The 26,116-nt window shown below is 44.1% G+C and overlaps 2 protein-coding genes and 1 pseudogene across 3 annotated transcripts; 2 read left to right on the top strand and 1 right to left on the bottom strand.

The window, feature by feature from the left end:
* The first annotated feature begins 2,953 nt into the window (after nucleotides 1–2,953).
* On the top strand, nucleotides 2,954–9,613 carry LOC144721903 (metaxin-3-like). Of its 2 annotated transcripts, XM_078599846.1 has the most exons (9): nucleotides 2,972–3,074; nucleotides 4,813–4,882; nucleotides 4,986–5,062; nucleotides 5,702–5,794; nucleotides 6,633–6,815; nucleotides 7,034–7,110; nucleotides 7,275–7,432; nucleotides 8,051–8,136; nucleotides 8,715–9,613. In XM_078599846.1, exons 1-9 carry the CDS (start codon nucleotides 2,991–2,993, stop codon nucleotides 8,829–8,831), a joined length of 945 nt encoding a protein of 314 aa, XP_078455972.1. In that variant the 5' UTR covers nucleotides 2,972–2,990; the 3' UTR covers nucleotides 8,832–9,613. The 2 variants fall into 2 exon arrangements, with proteins under 2 accessions (XP_078455971.1, XP_078455972.1); XM_078599845.1 differs by lacking the exon at nucleotides 8,051–8,136 and having other exon boundaries at nucleotides 2,954–3,074.
* Nucleotides 9,614–10,177: 564 nt separating this feature from the next.
* On the bottom strand, nucleotides 10,178–22,687 carry GBA1 (glucosylceramidase beta 1). The gene is made up of 12 exons (XM_078599844.1): nucleotides 22,532–22,687; nucleotides 21,943–22,125; nucleotides 21,053–21,153; nucleotides 14,830–15,030; nucleotides 14,359–14,505; nucleotides 14,145–14,278; nucleotides 13,872–14,044; nucleotides 13,171–13,408; nucleotides 12,214–12,438; nucleotides 11,927–12,090; nucleotides 11,383–11,499; nucleotides 10,178–10,646 (listed from the first exon to the last, which is right to left on the bottom strand). Exons 3-12 carry the CDS (start codon nucleotides 21,120–21,122, stop codon nucleotides 10,544–10,546), a joined length of 1,572 nt encoding a protein of 523 aa, XP_078455970.1. The 5' UTR covers nucleotides 21,123–21,153; nucleotides 21,943–22,125; nucleotides 22,532–22,687; the 3' UTR covers nucleotides 10,178–10,543.
* On the top strand, nucleotides 22,105–22,198 carry LOC144722170 (U6 spliceosomal RNA; annotated as a pseudogene).
* Nucleotides 22,688–26,116: the final 3,429 nt, after the last annotated feature.

The following is a 26,116-nucleotide window of genomic DNA, read 5'->3' as shown; positions in this document are numbered from 1 at the left end:
TGTTAGGTAATATAAGTTGGTAGGTCCTTTGAAAATGTTTGTCAAGCTATTCTACCATATATTCTACCAATATATAATTATGAAATACACGTGGACAGCTTAAATCACAATATAATTTAAAAAAACACAATTACTGGGTTTCTAATTCACATTGTGTTCAAACAAGTACCGTACTGTTTAATAGTTGAAAAAAGCGAGGATAATACAAATGTATATTTCCTTTTAAAAAACATATCTTATTCACAAACAGGATACACAAAGTCTTGATTTTAACCAAAATAACCAGAGAGTAAGATACACAAACTGCAATAATTTTTATTTTGTCAAATAAATGCATTGAGAACATACCGAATAAGAGTTTAAGTAAGAAAATTATGATCAATCCCCCCTTATTATAGTTATAATCAGGATGCGACTGTAAAATTAATTTATAAATCACGGCCCACTATGCCAGTAGTGGCTGTTCAAATGCAAACAAAACCATTCTGGAAATGGTAAATTACTCAACTTATACAAATACATGCGGATCCGAATGAGCTGAGTTATTTCTACTTTGTTTTCATAGAAGCCGAGCGTATGTTGTGGTATAAAATTACTCTTAATTGTATAAGGGCTTGGAAAAAATATTCTGTAATAAATGTTTCCTGCTCTAATAAAATATATGAGCACTGGAGCACTTAAATACCATTGTGGTTGCTGAAATAAATTAGTTTGTAATGGAGACCATTTGTAATTCACTGCTGCTTCCAGGGTGTAAATTACCATTGTTGTTGTCATGGTAATTAGCAAAAATGGACGAGTCTGCAAAGTGGGTTATAGTTATAGTCTGTACCTGAAAAGCAGTACTGTTTGACCAGATTAGAGAGGCCAAGATTATTAAAAAAATGAACTTAAGCGATATGGCCTCCGCAGATGGGTTGTAAAGAAAACATGACACATCGTTATATAATAGGAAAATAATTTCAACTTGTAACGAACATGGTAATTGCTCACTCGAGAGCGAGAGAAAAGTTCAGGGGCACGAGGAATCACAGACAATCGAGAAGGCAGTCAGGCGTTCAACCGACACCAACACCTGCTCAAGCTCTGCGGTTCTCTAAATATTAAGATGTTTTCAGCCCATTTCATGAGTGTTCATGCATGTGGGAGGAAACCGAAGCACCCGGACAAAACCTATGCGTGCGAAGGAACAACACTTGTTTCTCATGCAGATGAAACAATGGAGATGGTTCTATTTTTAAATCCTTTATATTAAGTTCACTTGCTTGCTTGCTTACGACCGTGCAAATCTTTCGGTCGTTTTTAAACCCACTTCCCATGATCCAATCGAGCTGACATTTTGCACACAGACTCGTTGTGCGTGACAATTTATTTTCGTGAAAAAATATTTCCATAACTTTACACTTTTTAGGAAATAAAAAATTATATTTAATTACCAATTGCTTAATGGTGGCAGGCAATCATCTGACCCATAGGTGGCAGCCATCTCAAGCCAGAGGACGAGAGGACTCTAGCCGCCACGCATATAAAGGATTTATAGTGAAAAACTTTGTTTTTACGGGTTAATTTTTTACTGGACTGCCTTCTCCTGGCAAGCCAGGGTTATGGTACCTCGACGCCCATGGGAAATCCAGTTGCACAACATTGTGTGATCCACCAACCATAGTCTCAACAGTGCTGGATTACCGCTGCTGACAAAACACAGTGAGTGATATGCCTTATAGGCTTTAAAAAATACACATTTACAAGTTGGTTAAACAAATGAAGCAATCCATCCCAGGGATACAACTCTGAAAGCCGAAACAGAGTATGCATTACTCGGTGGCTATTAAAGGCAGACTGGCAGACACATTATAGAATGAAGTGGTGTATGAGAGCTGGTTTGGAGTGCTACTGTATTTACGTGCTATAAAGGAAGGGTTATTGATTGGCGTTGTTGTGACATTCAATTGAAAGCGATGGTTGTGGATAAAATATAGACTGGACGTAGAACACATCTGCATACCTGTCAACCCCTTATCAGTGCCCTATCTTATTACTAATCACCCCGTGCCCCTATAAATCTCAACGTTCATCCTACAGTCCCATCACAAGGGAGAAACACAAACAAATGACTAAATTGTTTTGTGTTGTTGCCCGTATTGAAACGGCTGTACCTGAAAACTCAATTTCCCTGTACAAGAATACGGAAACCCTATGGGTTGACAGGTGTGATAAAGGAAGGGTCATTGCCCGAAATGTCGCTTATTTTTACTTGATTTTTCTCTTTTAATAGCAGGTGTTATTGATTCACGTGTTGAGGGTTGACAGGTGTGATAAAGGAAGGGTCATTGCCCGAAACGTCGCTTATTTTTACTTGATTTTCCTCTTTTAATAGCAGGTGTTATTGATTCACGTGTTGAGGGTGTGTTCTGCCGTTGTTGTGACATTTAATTGAAAGCGATGGTTGTGGATGCCATATTCTATATCACACAACTTCTGTAGTTTTGCAACAACGACGACGATTCGAGCGGCGACGGTGCCGCGTTGCCGACAGCGGCGCTCGCCGTTCGTATTGAAACCTAAGGAACCCCCCCCCCCCCACGGTGGGGGGATGGAGGAGTGGGGGGGAGGAGTGGGGGGGAATTGTGGGGGGCGCAGTGGGGAGTGGGAGGAATCGTGTGGGGGGGATTGTGGAGGGAGCAGTGGGGGGGGGAGCAGTGGGGGGGGGTGTGTGGGAGGAGTGGGGGGGGGATTGTGGGGGGGGAGATTGTGGGGGGAGCAGTGGGGGGGGAGGAGTGGGGCAGGAGTGGAGGGATCCTGGGGGGGGATTGTGGGGGGCGCAGTGGGCGGGGGGATCGTGGGGGGGGGATTGTGGGGGGGAGGAGTGGTAGTGAGGATTGTGGGGGGTGCAGTGGGGGGGAAGTGTGGGGCAGCAGTGGGCGGGGGGAGGAGTGGGGGGTGAGTGGGAGGGGGAGTAGGAAGGGTTAAAGGTCGCCGCCGGGCGCGCCATGGCCGCCGCGCACATGGAGCTGCTGTGCTGGCGGGGAGCCTGGGGGCTGCCCTCGGTCGACTCGGGCTGCCTCATCGTCATGGTAGCGGCGTCTTGTTGCACACACAGCGCGCCTGCCTTCGTCGCACGGCCACTTCATGTTGCTGCCGCTTCTGTTAAGGGCGTTTAGCGCCGAGGCTCCGGCATTGCCACGGCCGCTTGGAGCGAGATGGGTGTTGTGTGTGGGCCTGCGTTGTGGGTCGCGTTCAACTGCAGCGGTAGTCGCCACTGACAGGTGTGGGGCGGGGTGGTGTAGGATTGTATGTACAGTTATGTTAATTAATGAGAGCTAGCCTCCTGATAAAAAAAAAACTATTTAGCGGCGTTTTTGTCCGCTGCTAATCGCATTGACCGCTAACGCATTCGCGCAGCTGCTGGCAGCTTTGCGCGCAGCCTGTTTGTATTGAAAGTGCGCAGTTCGTGCGCCTCCCGTTCTCGAGGTTGCGCCTTCAACCCGGGGGAGGGTTTCACCGAGTGAGATTATACATTTAGCAGTGGCCTGTCTAGTTGATACAGTCACGCCGTATTGGTCAAAGTCTGCAGTGCTTACGATATACTGCAGTGCGAACAGGGAGGGCACTAGGGGTGCATTTAATTTCAACGCAACGCTGGACGGCTCCTGTTTCAAGGTTGCACAGTACAGTACTGCATAGGCGGACGGGACTGCGTGTGGTAGCAATATATTCAGAAGCTAAATGCCGAGGTCTGGTAGGCACGACAGGACGGCTTCAGGAGTTCAGAGTTGGTGTAGTTCTGCTATTCCTCACATGAAGGAGCGCAGACTACGGTTAGTGTTTTATTGTGTGGTCCATAGGGGGGGGGGGCCCTGTTACATACTACAGTACTTGTGCTTGCCGTACTATGGTCCAACGCTAACGCTCCCCGCTTTCAACCCGCATCTATTTTAATAATTAGTTTTATGAATCTTTGCTAATCGTTTGCATATATCCTTCCCCGCACCTCCGATTAGCACGGCTGGCTACGTACATAAATACAGACCGACGTGGTGAAATGTGGTCAAATAATCTCCGCGACCAGCGTGGTGAGGTCCTCAAACAGCAGTGGATTGACAAAGGGCTGTTCGTGTATTTTGTTATCTCATTGTACTGTTGGGTTGGGAGAAAAAGCTGATCCTGTTTATCTCTAAAATCCAGACTAGAACAAATAAACTCCCTTTAAAGCACACATTCTAAATTACAGTTTTTGAAGCAAAACCTCGTCGTGTCAATAATTACGTATAAGGACTTGAACAGCATTTTTTACCCGGGCAGTTTGAAGAACGTGGAAAGAAAATATCATGAAACTCAACCGATTAAGTACATTTCGGCCTGGAGTAGCAAGTTCATCTACCACGTAAACAAATAATATAGAGCCATTTGGAATATTCAGCTACGTACTTATGGCAGTAAATTATCTTTGCTGCAATACAGTTCCCTCGTTATTTGCGAGGGATATGTTTCAGAGATGCTCGTGAATAGTCAATTTTGTGAACAATGATATTGGCCTACGAAAACCTATGTTTTGAATGAATTATCTTGAATAAATATGTAAATAATCTATGAAATACATGACAATTATAAGACAATTTCAAATTGTTCTAATTAACATAAATTATGATGATGCTGCCCATCATCACTTTATCTCATAACTTCTCATCACTTTTTTTCTCTGCCTCGATGCAGTCGTGTAGAGTTCCAGATGCGAATCGCGGATAGCAAGCTCGTGAATAACGAGGGAATACCGTACTGTATAGTGTAATGACATTGATTATCCTTTTGCAGGCATATGCCCATTTTTCCAATGCACCAGTAAAACTGAAGAAAACTGGGAATCCAAGGGAATCTGTGACAGGTCAGTGACAGCATGGTCAGGTCTTTTTCTGTCTTTGTAAAAAAGCCTTTTTAACATTAACATGCACTGAATGTGTTATGTGTTCCATATGTTGTGTTCACAGGATGTTTGCCTATCCTTAAATCTGGAGATGAAACTATTTCCAAACCACTAAATATTCTCAACTGCTTTCGCAAAGAGGTGAGAAAAAGAGCTGCTGTGACAGTGTTTGAGTAATGGTACGTTGGCATTGCTGTCAGAAGGTTTGCTTCAGTCATATAAGGGTAATTATTGCATTTTAGCAGCTCTTAAAAAGTGGCTAAGTTTAACAAAGAAGTGGTTATCCTGTACGCTGAAGATATGGCAAGGATTCGAAGAATGCATAGTGAATTTAACGAGTCTGTGCCTGACTGAGCAAGTGAATATTATCAGCCATCACCCCTCAATATTTATTAATTTATTGACCTTGTTTTAAAATACTCGGCACAGTAGGACACTGTAAATGTTTTGGATATTTTAAGCACACGTAATTAATATATACCTAGCTACGGATTCATCAATTAACTTTGTGTGAAGTCTTGTTAGCACAGTTATCTTTAATTAGTTTTAATGTGAACATTTTCAACGGTCTTTCACACGAAAATGAAAAATAGATTTAGTAATTTCAAATAAGGCAACATTTTTATGATGTAAAAACCACAATTTTGCGTAATGTGCGGGTTAAATATTGCTAATATGACTGTCGTGTATTGTGAACTGTTTATTTAACATCAATATAAAGTATATAATTTAAGAAAGCATTGGCAGGCATTACTACAGGAAATGTTTCTTACTTTTCAGCAATACAATGCAGACTATGACCTTTCTCCTAAGCAAGGGGCCGACACCATGGCGTTCGTAGCTTTGATCGAAGAGAAGCTTTTACCAGCTCTTGTGAGTATATTTGTGGTAAAAATCAATATCAGCCATGCAGTGTTTACCTCGCAGATGGATATTTTTAAATCCTTTATATTAAGATCGCGTGCTTGCTTGCTTGCGTGCTTGCTTGCTTACGACCGTGCAAATCTTTCGGTCGTTTTTTAACCCACTTCCCGTGATCCAATCGAGCTGACATTTTCCACACAGACTCGTTGTGACAGACAATTAATGTACGTGAAAAAAAAATCCCAAAATGTTACACTTTTTAGGCAAAAAAATGTATTTTACATATATTCAAATATAACTCATTCTTGGCTTTGCCTGAACGTCACAGTATAAGAGCCCAGAGCGTAACCCCTCCACAGGCCGTGGCGGAGTAGCGCAGTTGGTAGCGCCCTCGCTTCCCATGCTAAAGGTCGCGGGATCGATCCCCGCGTCCTCCACAGGCGAATATATTTTAAATCCTTTATATTAAGTTCGCTTGCTTGCTTAGGACCGTGCAAATCTTTCGCTCGTTTTTTAACCCACTTCCCGTGATCCAATCGAGCTGACATTTTCCACACAGACTCGTTGTGTGTGACAATTAATTTTTGTGAAAAAAATTTTCAAAAATTTTACACTGTTTAGGGAAAACAAATTAAATATTTAATTACCAATTGCTTAATACTGGCAGACAATCATCTGACCCATAGATTGCAGCCATCTCAAGCCAGAGGACGAGAGGACTCTAGCCGCCACGCATATAAAGGATTTAGAGTGAAAAACTTTGTTTTTACGGGTTTACTTGTTAATCTACCAAACATGAGAAGATCATGCTTACTGACTTGCATAATCAAAACTTGTTCATTACCAGCTTCACACATTTTGGGTGGACGATCAGAACTACACGGGGGTCACGAGGCCGTGGTATGCGTCGACAATGCCGTTCCCATTCAACATGTTCGCGCCATACCGATCCAGCCAGCAGGCGCTAACACGCCTCAAGCTCAGCGTGGGCCGCCCGCCGTATATGAGCCTCGCCGAAATGGAAGCCCAGGTTTGTGAGCCAATGCTGAATGTCAGCGTTTTCCACACATACATTGGCAGCCCACCATGTTATTCTTCGTGTGGTTCAAATCGCCTTTTTCATTCTACTAGGAAGAGTTAAATGAGATAAATATTGTAGTCATTTCCATCAGCTTAACCATATGAGAGCTCATGATGTGTTTACATGGCTTAATTAAATACTTTATCTTTAATTTATTGCCTATCCAGATATACTGGGATGCCAAGGAGTGTTTGAATCTATTGTCCTTCCAACTGGGTGAAAAAGCATTCTTCTTCGGAGAAATGTGAGTTTATAACTTTTCTAGTTTTTGTATACAAGTAACATTGGCAGGAAAATTATCGACACAACAATGAATTAAACATTTAGTGAATGATGGTTTAACATAAATTATGTCGATGAAAAGTGTCAGCAATTCTCACCATGTTTGCTACCCTTTGGTTTTTTCAGGCCCTCGAGCTTGGATGCGGTCGTATTTGGTCACCTTGCCCCACTACTGAAAGCCCCACTTCTCACCAAGAAACTTCAACTGCATCTCAAGGCCATTGAAAATCTCTGTGCATTTTGTGAGAGAGTGCTACTGAGGTGTTTCCCTGGACAGGCCCCAGGTACTGTATTCTTGGATGATGCCACGCACAGCAGTGCACGACATGCACCTGAAATGTACCGGCAGACTTTGTGGTAAGACAGGTTAGAAGTTGATTACGAATATAAAGAAAGTAAACTTTCTACAAGACATACTTGAGTATGCTGTCTCCTGTGCTCGCTATTTAGAGACGTAACTGAAGAAAATATAGTTGTTTGCATCACAATGCCCGACGTGAGCTTGAAGCTTCAATTATGAGAAACATAATTGTTATTAAATTTTGATTTAAAGCTTTCGTGACTGCAGGGATTCATCTTCTTAGTTCTTTCGGTAAAGTCACGTAGAAGGGAAATAATAAAAAAATAAAACATAATAAAATACAATTAATTTGCGAATGCAGCTGCGATGCAGCTTTATTACTAAAACACAACGTCTATTCTCATTGACACAATTTCAAACTCTTGTCAGACTTGGACACCGCCAAGATATAGATCTACAATAACTGTTTTTGGGGGTTTGTGTCTTCCTTTAATTAACCACAAAGCCTGCCATTTTTAAACCAAACTTCACCCAAAAAAGTACACTCTCCTTTTCTCCCTGCACTTTTGTGACTTTTTGAAAGTAAACTTTCCCCTATCAGGGTCCCCAGCAGGGCCCAATCAGCAGGATGCCAAACTGCGCAAACTGACGCAGCTGGTAAACATGGAGTCCAACCTCATCGAAAAGGTGGCGTTGCTTGAGCTAGCAGTGCTGTGTAGTGTTGTCCATTTATAATTTAAAAAATCACGACCCTCGTACTATAGCTGCATGTGTTTTTTTTATTGATTGCATGATTATTTTCCCCACTCCATATGCTTGCCACCTTTCTTATCGTTTCCCTATATCTTTACCTTGCTCATATACATTTCCTCACCTTGATTTCCTCATTTCCTTGCCTAAGGAATGACCTTACAAATGTGATTGCCTTCAATATTCACCGTAGAGCAATGCATCCAATGTGTGCAGTGTTGGCCGTACGTTTGTTTCAGCAAAGGTTAAATATATCCAATGATATCTTCACCACTGTATGATGATGAGTGAACTCTTTTGAAGAAAACATTTAAAGTCCAGACTGAACTTTTTTTGATGCAAAATAATTGTGGTTCTCAAACTTCATGATGACTTCACCTAATTGTTTAAGAAACAAGATTTTTGCAATTTCTCAATTTCATTTGTTTGGTTTAACTTGTGACGTTACATTCGGCAGTCAAGTACATCTGGTTTTTTTAATTATCAAAATGCATCGAGTCTCGTTCATTTTGCAGATGGACGGAAACCTGCGGGCGAGCCCCAAAGTGGCGCGGCGGGAGATGTCAAACCCGAGCACGACGGCCTCCACGCCGACGGAGAACGGAGCACCTTTTCCGCTTCCGTCAGCTTAGCGGCCCTCAGTTGCCTCGTCGTTCTCTCAGGCCTGCTGTCCAAGGCCCAGCAGAGGAGCCAGTGTGCATTGCACACGGCGGAGGAGAGGTGATGAAAGATGTCCGCTGCTGGTAAATGTGATCAGGGAGTGTCGATGGTCGTGCAATCAAAAGATTTGTGTTGTGTACTACGTCTCGGTTAATGGCCTACACAGGGACAAGGTACATGTGGTTCACCGTCCACATAAAAATTATAAATGCGGAGTTTTTAAAATTGCAGTGGTTTATCAGCGAAGCGTTGGCGACCCAGATCATTGTCTGATAATGGAATGTTTTAACTGGAGACCAACTTTATTAAGGTGAAGACATGCATTATTGCTAGTATGTGAAATCTGTTGCACTGGATAGAAATGCACTTTCTCCAATTGAAGTATGCCTAGTGTTTGATCATTGTGCTTTACACTTGTACGGCTTTTACTTAAATACATCGTTACCTTTGTTTAAATTCTATAGATTTATTGGAAATGGCAATTGGTTCTTTATTTGCAATAGCTGGTTAAGATTATTTTGAAATGAAACATTTGTGGTTTTGTCAACCGTTAAACACCTTTGAAAGGATGTTTCATTTTTTTTTCTACATCGCATAACTCCGCTTAAAAATAAAAATAATGTTGGTTGGCTCTTCAGGGTTCAATAATGTATTATAGGAGACTCATAACTCGTATTTTGTTTCTGTATATAACTATGTATAAACTTATGTGCTTATTCTGCAAGTGTTATTAAACACAAAATTCACATTGAAATGTTGACAAACTGTCCAAGTTTTTACACGCTTTCTTTTAACTCTGTTGTTGTCGTTGTATCCACAAATCTTGTAACTCAGTTTTCACTTCCCAATGTGGTGTCGACTGCAAACTTGGTATACTAATGTCATAATGATGACAATACTATATTCTATCATAAAAATATATATATTTTTTAATATTCTTTTTTATATGTTATGTTTTTCGGCTTGGGTCCAATTGTCTACGGTCAACTGACGTTGGCTGTAATTGGCCACGGTCCCTTACGTAATGGCAAGCTTCGGGGCCACTTCCTGGAGTCGTGGAGTTCTACCATTACTCGTACATTTCATAAAAGCGTGTTTAAAAAAAAGTTATTAAAATATTACTTATTTAGAAGTGTAAATGTTTTATTTAATGACCTGTGTTTTGTAAACTGCCTGGTGGCAGTTTTTTTTTACTCTTAAGTGTTTTCTAAGAAAAAACTACTTAGAACACGCACACAGTATTGTTGTATAGCCGCTCCAAATATGTTTTAAAATATTGTTTGCAATTGCGGTAAAATAATTAACATTTTCATTTGGGTTTAGAAAAAAATTGCATTTATTATTCTGACAATTATCAGGCGGCAACAAACCCAAGTTTTCCACATCCACTGTGCAAGCAGAACTTTATACTCTTTGGTTCTTTCGGTAAAGTTATGTGACTTTACCAAAAGAAGCAAAGAGTATGGATTCCTGCAGTCACGAAAGCTTCAAATCAAGTAGAACTTTGTTTAAAAAAAGATCAACGTGAACATGATCATAACACAAGTTGGGCATTTTGTACCAAAAAGTGAAATCAGTCAGGCACTCGTGACAATTATGCATATTTTACGACAAGTGATGAGGTTTTCTGAACCAAGGAGATCACATGATGATGATGCAACTCGTGATGTTCAACACCACCCTCTCATCGGCCCCAGATGTAGGTCTGAATTGAGTGTTCGAGACTTGTGCATTGTACAAACCCAATGTCTGGATCTGACAAGGTAAAGGTGACAGCTTCAGGTGTCCTACAGGGACAACGAGAACGAGAAATTAATACTTTTATAATAAATAAATTAATACCCCGTCCATGAGTTTAACTGGATTTGCCACCAAGGATTTACGCCACAAGATGACCAATGAACTCATGTAAAATACCAACGATAACATTGACTAGTTTTAGCATAATGATGGGGTTTTCTCCGAATGAATACAGGTGTACCCCGATATACATTAATTCGATTAACGGTGATCTGTTTTGTTCGTCATGACTTTTGGTTTACATCTCTTATTATATTTGATGCCCCCCACGGGGAGGAAGACGCTCCTCCTGCCCTTCTCCCACCCTCCCAATACCCCCCCCAACCCCTCACCGTAGCATCATCACACTGTGTGCACCAGTTTCTGGTTATTAAGTTATTGTACAGTATTTGCTTTGAATTACCTATCTATTATTCTCCATATTTATGCATTAAATTATATTGTGTTGAAAAGTTATTTTAGTAGAATTTGGGTCTGAAAAATATTTCTCGAACGCATGTTAGGCGAAATAATAGGACCTTATGGGAAAATATGTTTCGATATATGATTTTTCACTTTACGTTCAGGTTTTTCAAGAACGCAATCCAAACGTAAATTGAGGTGTGCCCATATTGCACTGGAAACTAATCCATGTCTTTGAAATAAAGTGTGAAGTGCGTCCCCTCCATCTAGCCTATATTTTGCCTGATGTCACTGAGGTTTATTTGTACAGCAATTCCTCACCTGTTTAGTACGACCATTACCCCCAAGCCGTCTGGTCGAATAAAAGCAACCATTTCCAGCTTTGTGCTGCCACTAGTTTCCAGAGCAATTCTCTGAGAGCCCTCCGGTATGAACTTGCTGTGAATTGGAAAATAGTAAAAATTAATGCCATCATTGATCGCTGCACCACGATGCAAAATAAAGCTAAGACTGGCAGCATATTCACAGTTTTGGCTTAAGGGGATAGCAATCAAAGTACTTGCCCAGGGTGCAAAGCTGTAAGAGCAATAGAAAATGTATAAATACATAATATTTAATAGTTGTAGCCAATTTAATGTTACGTTATAAAGCGGGGTATATAATGGGTCATGCACACATGTCAAATAATAGGTAACAAAAGAAAACATGCCATGGCTATTACCAGAGGTTTACTTTCAAGGGGCATTAAATTCTTTGTTCACCCAGAATAACACATTAGGGATGGGCCTGTTCTACGGTATTTCAAGTTTATCGCCAAACGCCTAGCATAGTAAGGATTAATGTTGCCTGTAATTGTTTTGCAAACCTGAAATGGGCCATGTGGTAGAATAGGGGCTGCTTGTAGAAGACACCTTTGCTTCTGTCCACTATGATGGGACTGTCCACAAAGTTCTGCACCCAGTTAGGACCTCCCTGGAGGTCTAGTGCTAGGTTCCAGTCTGTCCATCCCACCACCCAGTGGTTTAGATCCTGCAAAACAAGAAAGCGATTATCCTGGCTATTTTTATAATCGATACACATTTCTAAACTGCATCATGGTTTCGTATAATAAACGTACACTTGAATGTTTTTTCTCGTAAAAATGGCTCGCACCTGGATGATGTCGTGACTGTATTCATCGCCTCTCTCCCAGCTGCCAAGTAGTACTGCCTTCTCCCAGGGATTGGAGCCAGCGCATGCCTCGGTTGCAAAGAGAAAGTGCTCCGGGAATAGGTTGTGCGTCAGGCTGAGAGTGGGTTCGGCTGGTATGATGAGGTCAAGGTACCAATGCACTGCAATGCCACTCACGTACTTTGCAGCCTTTGAATCTCCCAGCACCTGAAGTAATTTGATTATGATTAACATATCTATTAAAATAAAACGTATCAGAAAACGTAGTGGTACACAATCCAAACATTTCCATTTTTCGAAGTTAATACAAAGAGATTATCGTACATGGCCATAGATCACACAAACGCCTTTTGATATTTTCTGCACAAAGCCTTGCAGATTGTAAAGGACAGTTTGTAGAGAAATGCTGTGGTTTTGTTTTACCAATATTCTCAAATGCAAAAGGTGGCGGTTATGCATTTCTCAAACCCTACATTTTTTGTATTTTAAAAATATTTTTTCCAATTGTATTCCAATGGTGCTATCGGGATCATATAATTCCTGATAACCGATAGCCCAAGTGCACCACTGCATCATTATATGACGACTGTAAGGGTGATTATGTTATCCGCACTTGTTTGTGCAGCTCAATACCCTACTGTTGCAAGGCAAACCATCAATGTCCTCGGAGCTGGAACTGCACATTTTGGTAAAAATCAGGATATTTTGGTTGCCCTCACTGAAATCATCAACTGATGACACTTGAGAAACAGGTTGAACCACAGGCCATTGCCCTGATTCGAATCCAGAATCTCAGCAGTGCCAACTTGGTGTTTTGTTAGTGTTAGTGTCGGCTATCTGATCCACCAAGCCAACTTACTCAAATCTTACATTTTTCAACATTTTGCATCAGAAATAGAATACTTGTCAGTCCCCTTGGATCAACAAAGCTCGACTCACCACTCGTGCCCAAAGCGGAAGCTGTATGCGTTCATCGTCCAGAATCATGAGCTGTACGCTGTGGTGGCGGCTCCCGTGCAGTGCAGGCCCCAGATCCATGGCGATAAAGTCCCGTTGTTGCTCGGGTGTAAAGCCGAGGCACTGGAAGGTGAAATTGGTGAACTCGCCGTCGGTGGGCTCATTCTGCGCCGTCAATGCCCAAAACGTCAAGTTGTGCTTGGCATACTCATCCAGGAACCTTCAAGTACGGACACACATGCTTAGTGTCATTGTTGCAGAAGTATTTTTTTATCACATGCAAACCGTTCAATGACACTGTATGTATGTATGTTGAACTTCTTTCGCACCGTACATAGCCAACCGTGCTAATCGGAGGTGCGGGGATAGGACAAACTAAACACAAAACGCAGTTCTAAAGAAATTAGATTTAAATCTAGATTTAAAGGTGCATAGCTCCAGTGGCTCCCTAATATCGGAAGAGCATTCCAGACGGCCGCAGAAGTGCATCTGAAAGCGCGCGATGCAGAGACCATCTTTGTTCGATGGTTAGCCAGAATCCACGGTGAGGATGACGAGTTTGCGTGATGGTTTATGCTCCTTAACGACTTGCAGTAGTAAAGCAACGTACCATAAGTAATCATAGCACATGTGAACAACTTTCTGGAGGGTGTGTATACTTTGAAAATATAAGGTGTTCTCACTTAACAAAGTAGTTGGCCCATGCCTTGTAGTAAACACCTCCAGGCTGTCCCTTGATGGTTCCTTTGCCTGTAAGTGCACCGTTGGTTTTCATCCAAGCAGGCGATGTCCAGGGACTGGCAAACAGTGACACTGGGCGCTGAGACATACTAAGTGCCTGCTTCAGCAGTGGGATCTGCAAATTAAGCGGGGCAAAAGGAAGAAAAGCTGCAAAATGCTCATTGGTGGGAAACACTGAAAATGTAATAACATTTATAAAAATAACTTTCCCCAACCTTGTACTTAATGTCCTCTTTGGCGAGGCTGAATTTCTTGAGGTCAAAATCATCGGGAGTGTCGGCATAAGTGTAGGGCCGAGTGGAGAAGTCACATCCTGCCATCGGCAGTCGAACGATGTTGTATTCGGCTCCTGGAAAACAAGCAGGGGCGTTACACATGCTGTCATCACAAGAGAAGAAATACATTGAGGGTCAAATGAGCGCTGCTCACCGTCTTCAGTGAAGTATGCACGCAGAAGCATCTCTTGAGCAGGCGGTGGAAGACTCAAGATGTTGATGGCTGCTGCGTCAGTCAGCGCACCTCCAAAACCTTTCACCTTTTGGTACTTTCTGGTCGGGTCTAATTTCACGGTCAGGTCTGTGGTTGACAACAAAATGTGCAATCAGCAAGTTTAATGTTGTTCTAACGCATGGCGCTGTTCATTATTAGCCATTCACTTGCGTCAGTGTACTTGCACCATTTTACACACTTGTCAATGTACTTGTAATAACAGTCATGCTCTGACTTTGTATTTGTTTGACTTTGAATTGGCTCAATGAACCAACATTCATCCTCAACCAGCAATCGTGTTGGTTTTGATCGTAACAATATTCATGGCGATTATGATGACTGATATCGACCCCCCATATTAGCTGCCGCCGATTGCTATTGCGATGCACGTCACTGCATATCAGCACTGACCAGGTTGCGTCTGCTGAGCTTGGAAGACCAAGTTGCTTCGCACGAGCCGCTTTCCGTTGCGGTCAGTCTGGTACAGAGCCACCTGTGCACGTCCCAGCGGCCCCAGTGGCTCGGGCGAGTCGCAGCTTTTCGAGTCGCAGCGGCAAACCACGGAGCTCTGGCCAAAGCTCTGTGCGGCGCACGGCTGTGCCACAGCGCCCCCTGCAGTTGACGGCACGACACATTCAGAGCACGAGGTGGCGAGGACATTACAACATTTCAATGAAAACTTAGTTAAATACCGTATTAAAACACTGTCAAGGGGATCCTGCAATGAGATATTTTCCCACTTTTTCAACGGTTTTACTTAACTTGATTCCTCTGTTTGTCGTGGTCAAATCTTGTCATCAAAATTTCGTCCACTTCCCGTTGTCCAATCAATTCCACATTTTGCACACGGACTCAGATCCGGTGACAATGCATGCCTGTATCAAAATCGGCATCAATTAATCAATTAATTCGCTACTTTAAAGCAATTTACATTTTGTTTGGACGCCTTATTATTTACTCGGACCCTGGGAACCCCCGGACCCGACGTCCTTTTAAGGGCCGGGACCGAGTGGACCAGTGGCCGGGACCCCGAGGACCTTGGATGGGTCGGGTCAGCTAGCCTCCCCTAGGTCCCACTAGCCGGAGGGCTTATATCGAGGAAGTAATCCCAGTGAGGACACACTAGCCTGGAGGCTATACCTCCCCAGGGTATCTGGTGGAACGGGCCAATACCCCTTTGTGTAAGGGACCTTGTGTTACCGTTACAGTTATTATAAATAAACGTGTTGCCTCCAGAGAAGACTGGGTCTCCATCTTTACACGACACTTGTTTCGTCTTTCAATCAAGACAAAGAATCCGTGTGAAAATCTCACAATGCAGTGCACCCCATTTTATCGGAAAGAGGCGACAGCGAGCAAGAAAAAAACATGAATTGTCTCCATTGGAATCCATCTTTTCTCAGCAACGTCCAAATCAACCAACACAACATGGCCAGCAGTTAAGTTTTGTGCTGCATGTATTTGAATCATGCATAGAAACTGACAGATCCATTGACACACACACCCACAGGGGAAATACACCACGTGAAATATCTCCTCCAAAGTTATTTGACTGAACTTCAGGATCCACATCAAGATTAAAGTATGCCTAAAGTCAAGGTATTATAGATTATACGCGGTAAGTACCCGGCGTTGCCTTGGCGAAAAAGACAGACACACACATCGACTTACACAGACATCGACCCACACACATAGAAACACATCGACTTACACGCACACACACACATATGGACTCACACAGACAGACATCGACTTTAGACACACACATGGAGTTAGACACACACATCGACTCACAAACACACATAGACTTACACACACATATCGACTCACACATACATAGACTCACACACACATTGTCCTACACACACACATATGGACTTACAAAGACACACATATCGACTAAGACACACACATGGACTAAGACACCACACATGGTCTGTCACACACACACACATTGCCGTACACACATCGACTGACACATCAACTCGCACACGCACATAGAGCCACACACACATGGACTGACACACACACATGGACTGACACACATGGACTTACACACACACGTACGTACACACACACAACAACAACCGCCATTCGTTGACATCATCACAATGCTTGTGCCAGGCTATGTGCACCTTAACGCCACGTGAAGTGTCGAACGCCCGCTGGCAGGAGGTCACGGGGCAGACTCAGGTGCTACGGGTCGACTGACTGAGATGACTGGCTGATGAACCACCTGTGCCCCCTACTGTGCTAACTTGCTGTGCTTTAGCCACCCGGCGCTCCGCTTGTTGTTTTGAGCGTCGCTCCTCCGCCCTCCATTGTTGTTGGAGGGCGACTGCCTCCAACTGCCCAGTAGCGTCCTTCACGAGCCTCCTCCACAGAGGCCGATCTTGACATCGTTGGTACCAGTCATCGACAAGTCCACTCAGCTCCACATTCTCCTGTACCACATCACTCCATCTCTTCTCTAGCCCGTGCCGCGCCCGTTTAGCCCCCTCGATCCCGGCGGAATAAAAGCTGTTTAGGCATGCGATGGCTGGGCATGCGAGCTACATGGCCCAGCCAACGCAGCCTTGCCTGCCGTAGGAGGTCACCAATGGGACTTTGTCCAGATCTTTAAAGGATTTGTGAGCTCCTCACACAATCCAGCCTGGTTAAACCCAAGATGGATCGTAGGCAGGCCAGCCTAAATGTTTCTAACTGGCGAAGATGTTCCATTAGGGGGGTCCACGTTTCGCAAGCGTAAAGAAGGGAGGGAATGACCGTTGCCGAGAAGACCTGGAGCTTCGCGCGGAGCAAGAGACCAGGTAGCTTCCACACAGCGTTACGCAGCCGATGAAAAGATAATGCCGCTCAACTGATTCGGAGTGAAACCTCTGATGTTAATCCGGAGCCGGTCATGAGCACACTGTCCAGGTATGGGAAACTCTCCACTCTCTCCACAACTGCCCCATCACCAATTGTGAGTTGTGGGGGTGGATTGTCCGATGGTACAAAAAACCCAGGCAGGTGTTTAGTTTTGGTGGGGCTGATGGTAGGGCCCAACCCCACGACTCATCCATTGACACGACAGTCAATGGTACAGTGTATAGTAACAAATAGTATAACATTTATATGCTTAATACAATGTACAAAGTAATATATAGTATCGTAATTGTATAGTAAACATATAGCAGTGTGATACACATTAGGGTGGGTAGAATAATACATAGTGGTTTATAGCAATACAGTATATAATTTAATGTTGGGTTTATCTATGGCAGTATATAGTACGGTGTATGCTCGTGTGATGTAAGAGAATAAAGTTTAGATGGAAGCCTATTATATAATTTTTACGACGTAGAATTGTAATGTATTGCTTGCTGTTAGTAACTCAGCTTATTGTAGAGTATAGTAAGTATACTGATGATGTTATGCAGTTCATACTTTAGTTTTTTATGTAGTTTATACTTTAGTTTTCTACGTGGTTGTTTAGTAACTGCAGCTGCACACTATTAACATTCCTTTCCTTTGTTAATGCTACTCCCTGCACCCTCCCTTGGTGCTGCTGATCCTGCATAATGCATGGGCATAGTATGACTTTGAAACCCCCCCGCCCTCCTCCTACGCATTTCCCATGAATATGCTAAATTCCTCTTGATATGCACATTCTTTTTGTTAAGGCGCTCTTCTTCCACCTCCAACCCAGCTTATATATAAGCTCCTAGCTTGGCAGTGTCTCATTCTTCACCTGAAGATGGCTGCTTGCGTTGTAGCCGAAACGTCGTGAGAATTATTTTATTTTACTATGTTTTATTTTTATTATTTTATTACTTCCCTTCTACGTGACTTTACCGAAAGAACCAAGAAGAAGGGCCCAACCTCTTAGTGGCAAGCTCCAGGTTCAGCAGTAGTGTCTCCAACTCCTCCTCTGAGTGAGCAGCAATCACCAGAGCATCGGCATACATAACATGGTTGAGCAATAGGGAGCCATCCCTTGACCGCACCTGGGCATCGATCAGCCTCCCATTGTATCTGTACCAGATGGGAATTCCTCCGGTACAGCCATTGAAGGCTTCACAAACTTCGTGGTCAAAATATATGCTAATAATGTGGGAGCCAGAGGACATCCCTGTCGCACTGCAAGGTGTAGAGTGAATGGCTCTGACTCACGGCCACGTAGTTTTACGCGGGGCCGCTCACCATCATTAAGGTCCTTAAGGAACGTGAGCAAAGGGTGAGGGACTCCGAAAGCATTAAAAACAACCCAGAGGCTAAGCCTACTGATGGTATCACACACGTATCGACACATGGACTCACATGCACACATGGACCTACAGACACGCAAAGAAATGGACTTACACCGACTCACATGGAGCCACGCACACACAGCGACTAACACACACGCACATGGACTGACACACACATATCAACTCACACACACCAACACATCGACTCACACACACACATCGACGTGCACAGCAATCCCCGATGATGGCACAGCTATCAGCATCGCAGTACTACGTATCAGTAAATAGCGTGACATGCGCAATCGAAACAATATAAATGCATTGAAGAAATAAGCTGAATTAAGTGTACATTAAAGAGCAGCAGTACGCACAGGTAAGTTAAGCAGGCTACAGTCTAGATTATAGACTGCCAGTACGCCGACTCAATGACATAAGCATTGCTACAGTCGACATAAAAAGCTGTCAATACGGTCAGCAGCTGAAAAAGCAGGATACTGTCAACATGAAAGGTTGGCAGTACACTGAGTGAGGTAAAGAAGCAGGCAACAGATTATAGACTGGCATACACTCACAATGGCTAAAAGAAAAATTAGCAGTGTAGATAATAGTGCCAGTGCACTGACGTTAATTAATGAGCAGTCAGCAGGCCACAGCACAGACTGGCAGTACACGCTCGCAGCATCATAAAAACACACCTAAAGAAGGAAATATTTAGCAACCTATTAATGAAAAATTAGTTTTTTGCACACAAACATTATTAGTGTAATATCTGGCAACATATTTGATTTATAATAGTAAACAATGAACCTGAGTTCTTAGCGAAAGATTCAATAACATTGTACTTTACATTGCCGTGGTGAAGCCTAGTCCTGTGCAGAGCCCGCGGCCTCGCCTAGATTGCCCAGCCAGAGGAGGTGACACATTGCCAGGCTGGGGGCTGGGCCACTACCCCCCCACCATCCCCCCGCCCGAGCTATAATCATACAGTTACATGATAATTTCTCACATTAACATAATTAGCCCCGGCCACTTCTTTATGACCCTTGGGCTACACCCATTTCAAACCTTTTAAAACAGACTGCCTCAGCAGCAGACCATGTTTTCCCACCTGATGCCGGACGCTTGTGTTGCTCCCGAAACGTCGTGATTTATTTTATTTTCTACCTACGTGACTTTACCGAAAGAACCAAAGAGTATGGATTCCTGCAGTCACGAAAGCTTCAAATCAAGATTACAATCATACTATCTAAGCGCTATAATATTAGTATCTACCAACCCGATAGTAGTAAGTGCACACATTTGGAGTGGGGGGGAGAGGAGGGGAGCGGGCCAGGGAAATAATTAAATAAAAATCGCACTCAATTGTTAACTTAACTACTTCAAAGTTGACGGATGGGAAAACGGAATAACCTATGCCAAGCAAGGGGCTTACGGCGTGGGGTACTCAGCTAATTTTTTTTACGTAAACCCCACGTTTTGAGAGCCAAATCCCTCGAAAACGCGCGTGCGCAGACAGACAGACGGACAGACAGATGGATAGACGGACAGACAAAAATTTACTTTCATAGATTAGATATATATTTGTGTAAGTCAAAAATGCCACGGTCCCTAAACTGTGGAATCGGTTCGCACAAAAAGTAGGCTCCGCGTGTCTCATGCGCCATTGACGTACTTCTCGACCGTGAGTTAAACAAAGTTGTTAATAAAAGCGTTGTTTAAAAAAAACTTTTTTAAAGGAGTTTATTTACGGTGTATTTTGAAGAAACGATAGTGGCAGTGGCCGAGTGTTAAGAGGATTGTAGCACATCTGTTGTTCACTTCATTGTATATTTTTAAGAGCGTGTGCTTATTGAAATCCTTGTTCACGTTTATCAACCTGTACAGGTAGTCTTCTACTTACGATGGAGATGCGTTACGACGACCCCATCGTAAGTCAAAATATCGTAAGTCAAAGATGGCCTAGCCTACCCAGGAGTCTTAAAGAATGAAGATAATTTAGCAAAACAGAGCAATTTACAGTACCGTACTCTATAAACTATATACTGTATGTATTTATTAATTACAATACTGTATTGCACAGTAAAATGTAAAGTATAAAAGACAAGGTAAATTCTTAGACTACCTATATGAACTGCTATTTAATAGAAAGTTTTTTTCAGGAAACAAGCCTATCTGCATCACACAAGGCGGGAGATGCGTACATCCTGGCAGCGTCCCAACACAGTATCGTACCTCGTACGCTGCTGCGTTTGCCTACCGCGCGAAATTTAAAATATTTTATAATTTTGTCGTATCGCCATCGTAAGATCGAAATATCGTAAGTCGAACTGTCGTAACTCAGGGACTATCTGTATTTAATTATTGCTATTCGTAAATGCAACGTGTAATCAGACGGGTGGTACCTTTGCATCTTCCAGCCCACACTCCTCCCAAAAGCAAGGCGACAATAACACCAAGTGATTGCGCCTTCATGTCGCCAAATCTGCAGTCTCCACAATAACACCTGCAAAGGGGGCAAACGGTGAAATGAGGAACTCCAATGCAGGGAACGAATTACACATTGCAAGGGACTCATCTACTTACGAACGTGGTATGTTCTAGAAGTCTGTTCACAAGTCGATTTGTTCGTAAGTCCAACTTGACTTCTGTCGATTACAAGCATGTTGTATGGCATGTACACTAAACACGGGGAATGGTTTTAAAAGTTGAATAATATCCTGTAGATGCCACTGGTTCTTCATGTTCTATTGCGCGGCGGTTGAACTTACGACTCTCGTTCCGAACGGGCAACTGGACAGGTTTGTTCGTATCTCTGTAAGTTCGTAAGTCGATTATTCATAAGTAGAGGAGTCGATGTACGTGTGTACACAATCGTTTGTAGTGCATTAAATATTCAGTGCATGATTACAAGTTCACTCCTTTAAGTTATTGGTGAAGTATGGTCAAATGGCCAGCACGCCGACGGGGGGGGGGCGGGAGACCCTCGTTATCCAGCAGTGGATTGACAAAGTCTCTACGCGATTAGACATTATTCCATGGATAATACGTTGGCAAAGGTGCACAAGCATCAACACAAACTCAACACGCCCGTCAATGACACTGCGGCCTTAAAAGGAGGAGGGGGGAGGGGAGAAACCGTATGGGCGACGTTTCGGCCAATTACCCTTCTTCACAGCCAGTGCGTGCATCGCGTGTGCCATGAATATCAGCGGCGTGCGTGTCTCGTGTCCGCTGTCGACGAATGCACACGGGGGCACCCAACTTCGCGACACTTTGCACCGAGTTCACTCACGGGCGTGCGGCCGTTCCCCACCAAAAGGGGGTCACACCGAGCGAGCAAAGTCGTGCCGGGGAGGGGCTCCCTGTCGTGTTCTCGTGTTGCCCGGGGGGGAGGTGGTGGGCTCAAGTTGAACTCCGGTCCCAGGTTTCGGAGGAGAGAGAGAACGAGGGTACTTGCTCCGGCAGTACAGTAAAACTGGAACGATACAGAGAAGATTAGCATGGTCACTGCGCAATGATGACACGCAAATTCGTGAAGCGTTCCATTTGGGGGGGGGGGGGTGGGAGGTTACATAAAGCAAAGCATTAAAAAAATTGATGAACGAAGCAAAGTGCCGACTATACCGAGCATCTTCTTGTTTCCACTGATTGTAAACAAAGAGAGAGGACGAGAGAGAGAGACGATGACTCATGGAGTTGCGGCGTGACTCAGCCCGGACTCGACCGCTCCACCCCCACCACCACCACCTTGATTGCCTGTCGGATGACTCCCCACCACCACTGGGCCAAGGAGACGACGGGGAGCAAATACAGAAGAAGGAGACGACGCAAAGCAGCAGCAGCAGCAGGAGGAGGAGGAAGAGGAGGATGGGGCGAGAGACCTTCAATGTGCAGTGGAGATGAGGCCACGGGCGGGTAAGCGGTGGTGGTGGTGGCGTTGTTGTTGTTGATGGTGGCGTTGATGTTGTTGATGTGGTGGTGATGTTGATGGTGGCGGTGTTGATGATGGTGGCGGTGGATTTGCAGTCACTGCTTCCTGCATCGCGTCGTACAAAAAGGGCGAGGCGACTGCCCCCGTGTGGTCTGAGCTGTTGTTTGGATTTTTTTTTTAGAACCAAAAAAATATCTGCCCCTTTATTGTGCTGCGTCACGTCGCGTTTAGGATGAGAGCGAGAGAGAGATTTGTTTTACATTGCTGCAGCACCACCGCACCCAACGATCCGTCAATTCTTAACGATTCTGTGTCGATATTTAATGACATATTTTGTGGGGGGAGAGGGAAAGAAAAAGACAACATCCCCAACGTTGAACCAACATTGGGCACTTGATGAGCATGTGGTTGGAATCGTTGAACCAACGTCGGCTCAACGTTGATCCAACAGCTCCATTATTTTGTTCACTGGGTTTGTGTCATCCATGGCGTGAGCCTAGCCCGGTCGTCTTTCTCAGTTGGACTGTGCGTCTCCTCTACATCGCTGTCAACCCCATAAGGTTTATAACCCCCTATTCTTGTACAGGGGAATTGTGTTTTCAGGTCCATACGGCCGTACAGCCGTTTCAATACGGGCAAAAACAAATGTGTCTATGTGTTTGAGTTTCTCTCTTGCGATGGGACTTTGTAGGATGAACGTTGAGATGTATAAGGGGCACGGGGTGACCAATGAGGTTTGAATTGGTCTGTAGTAAGGTAGGGCACTGATAAGGGGTTGACAGGTATGCAAGAGATCAGTGAGCAAAGCTGATATGTTCCCATGGGTGTTCCAGGCATTGTAACAACAGAGGACACAATACGGGCAAAAATAAATGTGTCTATGTGTTTGAGTTTCTCCCTTGTGATGATGGGACTTTGTAGGAGATTTATAAGAGCCACGTGGTGACCAATAAGGTCTGAACCGGTCTGTGATGAGGTAGGGGCACTGATAAGGGGTTGACAGGTTTGTGTCTACACTGCCTTGTTCCCTCTGTATTCTCCCGTCTCATTTCTACCCCCTCGTTTGTAATGGTGTGCCACTGCCGGCTGTCTCGTTTGGAGGTTCGTTTGCTTGGTATTGCCTCGTTAATACTGGTAGGAACCTCCTGGTTACACCAGCCCACAGGGGATTATTGTGTCCGTCGTGCAGGGAGGGGAGGGCTGGGTGGGAAGGGAGGGGCTGGGTGGGGAGGGTGGGGGAGGGTGGAGCTGGGTGGGGAGGAAGGGTGTAGAGGGGCTGGGTGGGGCTGGGTGGAGAGGTTGGGGCTGGGTGGGGAGGTTGGGGCTGGATGGGGAGGGGCTGGGTGGGGAAAGGCTGGGTGGGAGGAGTGAGGCTGGGTAGGGAGGGGAGGGGCTGGTCACCCCGTGGTGCCCTTATAAAACTCAACGTTTAACCTACTCACGCCGGCTTGTGTCCGCCCTCACAGTCGGGCATATTTGCGGAATACACCACACCGCCGTTGACCCTGCCATTGACCGAGCAACCCAACGTTCCTACCAGCTCCCTCCGCAGGAGGAATGTGTTAGACTACCTGGGATCCGTTTCGTTGTTTCATCTTTCTTTCCTGTTTGTACCTTCTGGCTAAAATGCTATCATAGATTAAATGCAACACATTTAAAGTGTACTGTAAACGTTTTGGTTTAAAAAAAAACTATTCTAATGAACCCATATCGTTTTTGGCCTACTCAATTTAAAAGGTCGCTTTATACTTTAATGAGAACGTATCTGCAGTCATCTATTTACACGAAACATGTTCGACATGTCTATTTTAACAGGGCGTGGCAGATGCAACCACCTCCATCAATGGAAAAATGATGGAGGGCGCCACGGTGGCGAGATGTTAAATTCCTTGGCTGGTATGCAGGAGGACGTGGGTTCGATCCCGACCCATGGTCGCGTGGATTTTTCTCCGGGTCCTCCGGTTTTTCCCTTCACATTTAGAACATGTTTTTGGAGTATTTGGCTAGTTTTAACACGTAGGCTTTCACGACCAATATTGTTTTTTGGGTTAGATATATTTCAAATGCGGCGGCCCTCGTAAATATATTTACGCGATGTAACCCAAAAAAAACTTATATTCTGTAAGTATTTGGCTACTATAAATGTTCACATAAGCCACTTCGTTGAGCCATCATTTATGGCCAGGTCGCTTCAGAAAAAGAGCAATATAGCTCAGTAAGTCTTACCTGGTAAAATAAAATAAAAATCGTTTCGTTTTTTTTTAAATGAAGAGCAGTCCGCAATGTGAGAGCCAGACCGTGGATAACGTGATCCAACACTGCCCCCCTACCCCGCCGATTTACGGGCAACATCACAACCTCCACGAAACCTCGAGCCCAGAGGTTATCAATGTGCAGTCCCCCGCATCACCAGTTGGAGGCGACGGTCCTCTACATCAGGGGCCCCCAACCCCCGACCGGTACCGGTCCGTGGCCTGTTAGGACCCGGGCCGCACAGCAGCAGGAGGTGAGAGCGGTGAGTCCGCGCGTGGAACCCGACCCCATTGTGTTATTATTCACCACTTCCGTCCGCGCCTCTTTCCCGCACTGCGCACTGGTCTCAGTGTCACAGTGTTGGTAAGCCCACAAGCTGCTAACCCCTAGCCAAAATGAGTAAAAAACAAACGTCGCTGGAGAGAGCTTTTTTGAAAAGGGGGAAAGACCCAATGATGAACCCCCCGCCTCCGGTCCGTGAAAAAATTGTCTTCCACGAAACTGGTCCCTGGTGCCAAAAAGGTTGGGGACCGCTGCTCAAAAGGACTTCCACGGTGACTGCTGCAAACTTAATAGTTTGACCGGACATTCATATTTTACTTTAATTTAAATTAAAAATGAAGTTAGGTAAACTACCCCGATTAAACGCCCCCACCTAACAAAATAAACCTTAAAGCTGCATTAAAAAAATGTTATGTTCCAGTAATATTAACAATTGTGTTACTGGTTATTTAGAGAGAAGCGAATGTGTTTTGCCACCAGGGTTGGGGGGCTGGCTTGTCTGCGGGCCAAAAAATGTTGAGAAACGCCTCTAGATCAGTGTTCACTAATTGTCGGGGAGGGGGGGGGGACCGCCACACATTTTAAACTATTGGGTTTTCACATTTGTGTACTGTCGGGGCTCGCACGTCAGGAACTGCACTAAAGGCCACCAGGGGTCACCAGTGGCCCACGGGCCTTGGAATGAAGAACACTACTCTTGAGGCTACGGAATGGGTAAATTAACTCGATAAACATATAACTTTGCTAATTTCCCCTTGCCGCATGAAATAATAATTTCAAAAAAAAATGTACATTTGTTGGTATTAAAATAAATGGCAAAATTATTAAGCGTTATTTATTAACATAAAATAAAAGGCACTTTACCACCACCCATACTGAGATTGTATTAAAAAGCCGAGTGCTGTATTATTGGCCTACTCTCGTCATCCTCCAATCAAGTAATCAATGCCTTAAATGAGCTGAAAATGTTGATGGAACAGACATCAGGGATGGGCCAGGT

Source organism: Lampetra planeri, chromosome 13, assembly GCF_965212315.1.
Source record: "Lampetra planeri chromosome 13, kcLamPlan1.2.h2, whole genome shotgun sequence".
Lineage (NCBI taxonomy): Eukaryota > Metazoa > Chordata > Hyperoartia > Petromyzontiformes > Petromyzontidae > Lampetra > Lampetra planeri.
This window is presented reverse-complemented; position numbering and strand designations above follow the sequence as displayed.

What these genes read in the sequence shown, in the direction of transcription:
- LOC144721903 (XM_078599845.1), top strand. Translation starts at nt 2,991, where the DNA reads ATGGCCGCCGCGCACATGGAGCTGCTGTGCTGGCGGGGAGCCTGGGGG. An exon ending in CGGGCTGCCTCATCGTCATG is followed by an intron (nt 3,075 to 4,812) that starts GTAGCGGCGTCT and finishes ATCCTTTTGCAG; the next exon opens with GCATATGCCCATTTTTCCAA. An exon ending in TTTCCCTGGACAGGCCCCAG is followed by an intron (nt 7,433 to 8,714) that starts GTACTGTATTCT and finishes TTCATTTTGCAG; the next exon opens with ATGGACGGAAACCTGCGGGC.
- GBA1 (XM_078599844.1), bottom strand. Translation starts at nt 21,122, where the DNA reads ATGAAGGCGCAATCACTTGGTGTTATTGTCGCCTTGCTTTTGGGAGGA. An exon ending in AGCTCAGCAGACGCAACCTG is followed by an intron (nt 14,506 to 14,829) that starts GTCAGTGCTGAT and finishes TGTCAACCACAG; the next exon opens with ACCTGACCGTGAAATTAGAC. An exon ending in TACCACATGGCCCATTTCAG is followed by an intron (nt 11,500 to 11,926) that starts GTTTGCAAAACA and finishes TCCAATTCACAG; the next exon opens with CAAGTTCATACCGGAGGGCT.